Source organism: Zea mays, chromosome 1, assembly GCF_902167145.1.
Source record: "Zea mays cultivar B73 chromosome 1, Zm-B73-REFERENCE-NAM-5.0, whole genome shotgun sequence".
NCBI classification, from domain to species: Eukaryota; Viridiplantae; Streptophyta; class Magnoliopsida; order Poales; family Poaceae; genus Zea; species Zea mays.
Genome location: NC_050096.1, coordinates 10,322,978 through 10,324,716, shown reverse-complemented (window position 1 = coordinate 10,324,716; position 1,739 = coordinate 10,322,978). Strand labels below are relative to the sequence as shown.

General features: G+C 54.2%; 1 protein-coding gene and 1 pseudogene across 1 annotated transcript; both read left to right on the top strand.

Moving 5' to 3' along the window:
- The first annotated feature begins 257 nt into the window (after positions 1–257).
- On the top strand, positions 258–801 carry LOC103631720 (protein TIFY 10b-like; annotated as a pseudogene).
- Positions 802–871: 70 nt separating this feature from the next.
- LOC103644424 (histidine-containing phosphotransfer protein 2-like) lies at positions 872–1,384 on the top strand. Its single transcript, XM_008667630.1, has 3 exons — positions 872–931; positions 1,072–1,178; positions 1,312–1,384. The coding sequence occupies exons 1-3, from the start codon at positions 872–874 to the stop codon at positions 1,382–1,384; spliced, it is 240 nt and encodes a 79-aa protein (XP_008665852.1).
- The last annotated feature ends 355 nt before the right edge of the window (positions 1,385–1,739 follow it).

Here is a 1,739-nt window from a genome sequence, read left to right as displayed (position 1 = left end):
CGTTCGCAACCGCTCCCTCCCTCCGCCGCCGCACGTATCGTCCCCCTCGCCCTGGGCCTCCTCGCCGTGGGCCTCCCCGAAGACATCGAAGACCTTCACGCGGTCCTGCTTCCTAGCGCCTTAGCCCGTGCTCGGCTCCCGCCATCGCCGCCTCTCCTTTCCCCTCTCCTAGGGTTCCATAGCAATGCACAACACTTGTCTCACGCGAAGAATCCGCATTTGCCCTCCCCCGCACCACACCCCCGTCGGAGAGAGAGATGACGGCGTCCGCGAGGCCCGGGGAGAGGGCGACCAGCTTCGCCGTCGCGTGCAGCCTCCTCAGCCGCTTCGTCCGCCAGAACGGCGCCGCGCCCTCCCAGCTAGGCCTCGGGATCAAAGGTGAGCTGCGGAATCAGGCGGCGGCGCCGGCCAGGCCTGCCCTGTTGTCTGTTGAGATCGGGATCCTTCTGGGTGCGCGGGGGTGGGGGTCGGTCCAGTTTCGATTCCTGTGGGGGACGTGTTCGTTCTGGTGCGAGATCTGGGCGGGCCCTTTGTTATATCCGGTTTGGAAACGACGTTTTCGGCCTCCGAATTCGCACTCCCTTATCCGTCTCTCTCTCTTTTTCCTTCTCAGGCGAGGTCGAGCAGTAAAGGACGCCGGCGACAATTAACTTGCTCCCCGGAGCGGACGGCGAGGAGACCGAGAGGAGGAAGGAGACCATGGAGCTTTTCCCGCAGAGCGCCGGGTTCGGTGTCAAGGATCCCACTGCTGCCCCTAGGTGCGTACTGCTGCTTCACATCATGTAAATCCCATTTCGGTTTTGGTTTGTGCAACGCTTCCTATGCCACCGTCTCCCACTTCGGCCCTGGTTCCCCAAGCAAGCAAGATGCCATGGCGGTCGCCAAGCTGAGGGAGCAGCTCAACGCCCTCCTCTCCTCCATGATCACCTCGGTGAGTCTAGCCTCTTTTCTATTTCCTGTGTTGATTGGTTGAATTGGGATGACGATTTTAGTGAAACTGTTTTTTTAATTTTGGTGTCTATGTATATGTCGTGGTTGTCGTGTAGGGTCTGGTGTATGAATAGACAATAGTTCCAGCAGTTGAAGATGCTGTATGAAGACAGGGGCATGCCGGGCTTTATCGCCAATGTCGTCACCCTCTTTTGTGACTGGATCATTTCCGACCTCGCCTCCCTGCTGTACACCGTCTTCATCCCTGACTAGCATTTCTGTTATTGCTGTTGCAGGCAATTCCTACCTTGTACCCTATGTAGACAGACAAGATCAATTTGACTTGATCTTGCCCCCCTCTGGGATTTGCCTTGCTTGCAGGGAGCATCTTATCATGGACTTCGATAAGGTGGACCCTTACGTGCATCAACTCAAAGGGAGTAGCGCTAGGTGATCACCCCACGTCTGAAATTAACCAAAGTACTTGTGCACTTTCCTTTTTTGTGATGCGGATTTCATCCCTCAGCTTGGTGCTAGCCGTTGGTGTGCGACTGTATGTTCCTAGATGTAGACCAGTAGACTTGCACATTTGACGACTCTGTGTACCATGTATTATGCCTTGTGCCTAGATGAGTAGAAGTGATGTTTATGCATAGCATTTGTACTATTGATGTTGTCATAGGCTAATGGCTAGGAGGATCATACAACTGTTCAACATTTCTCACTAGATTTCTGAATGTTCTTGGCACTTTCCATGTCACTATTCTCATTGTGGTTTTGTAATCTCATGATGAACACGTCTAAGACTC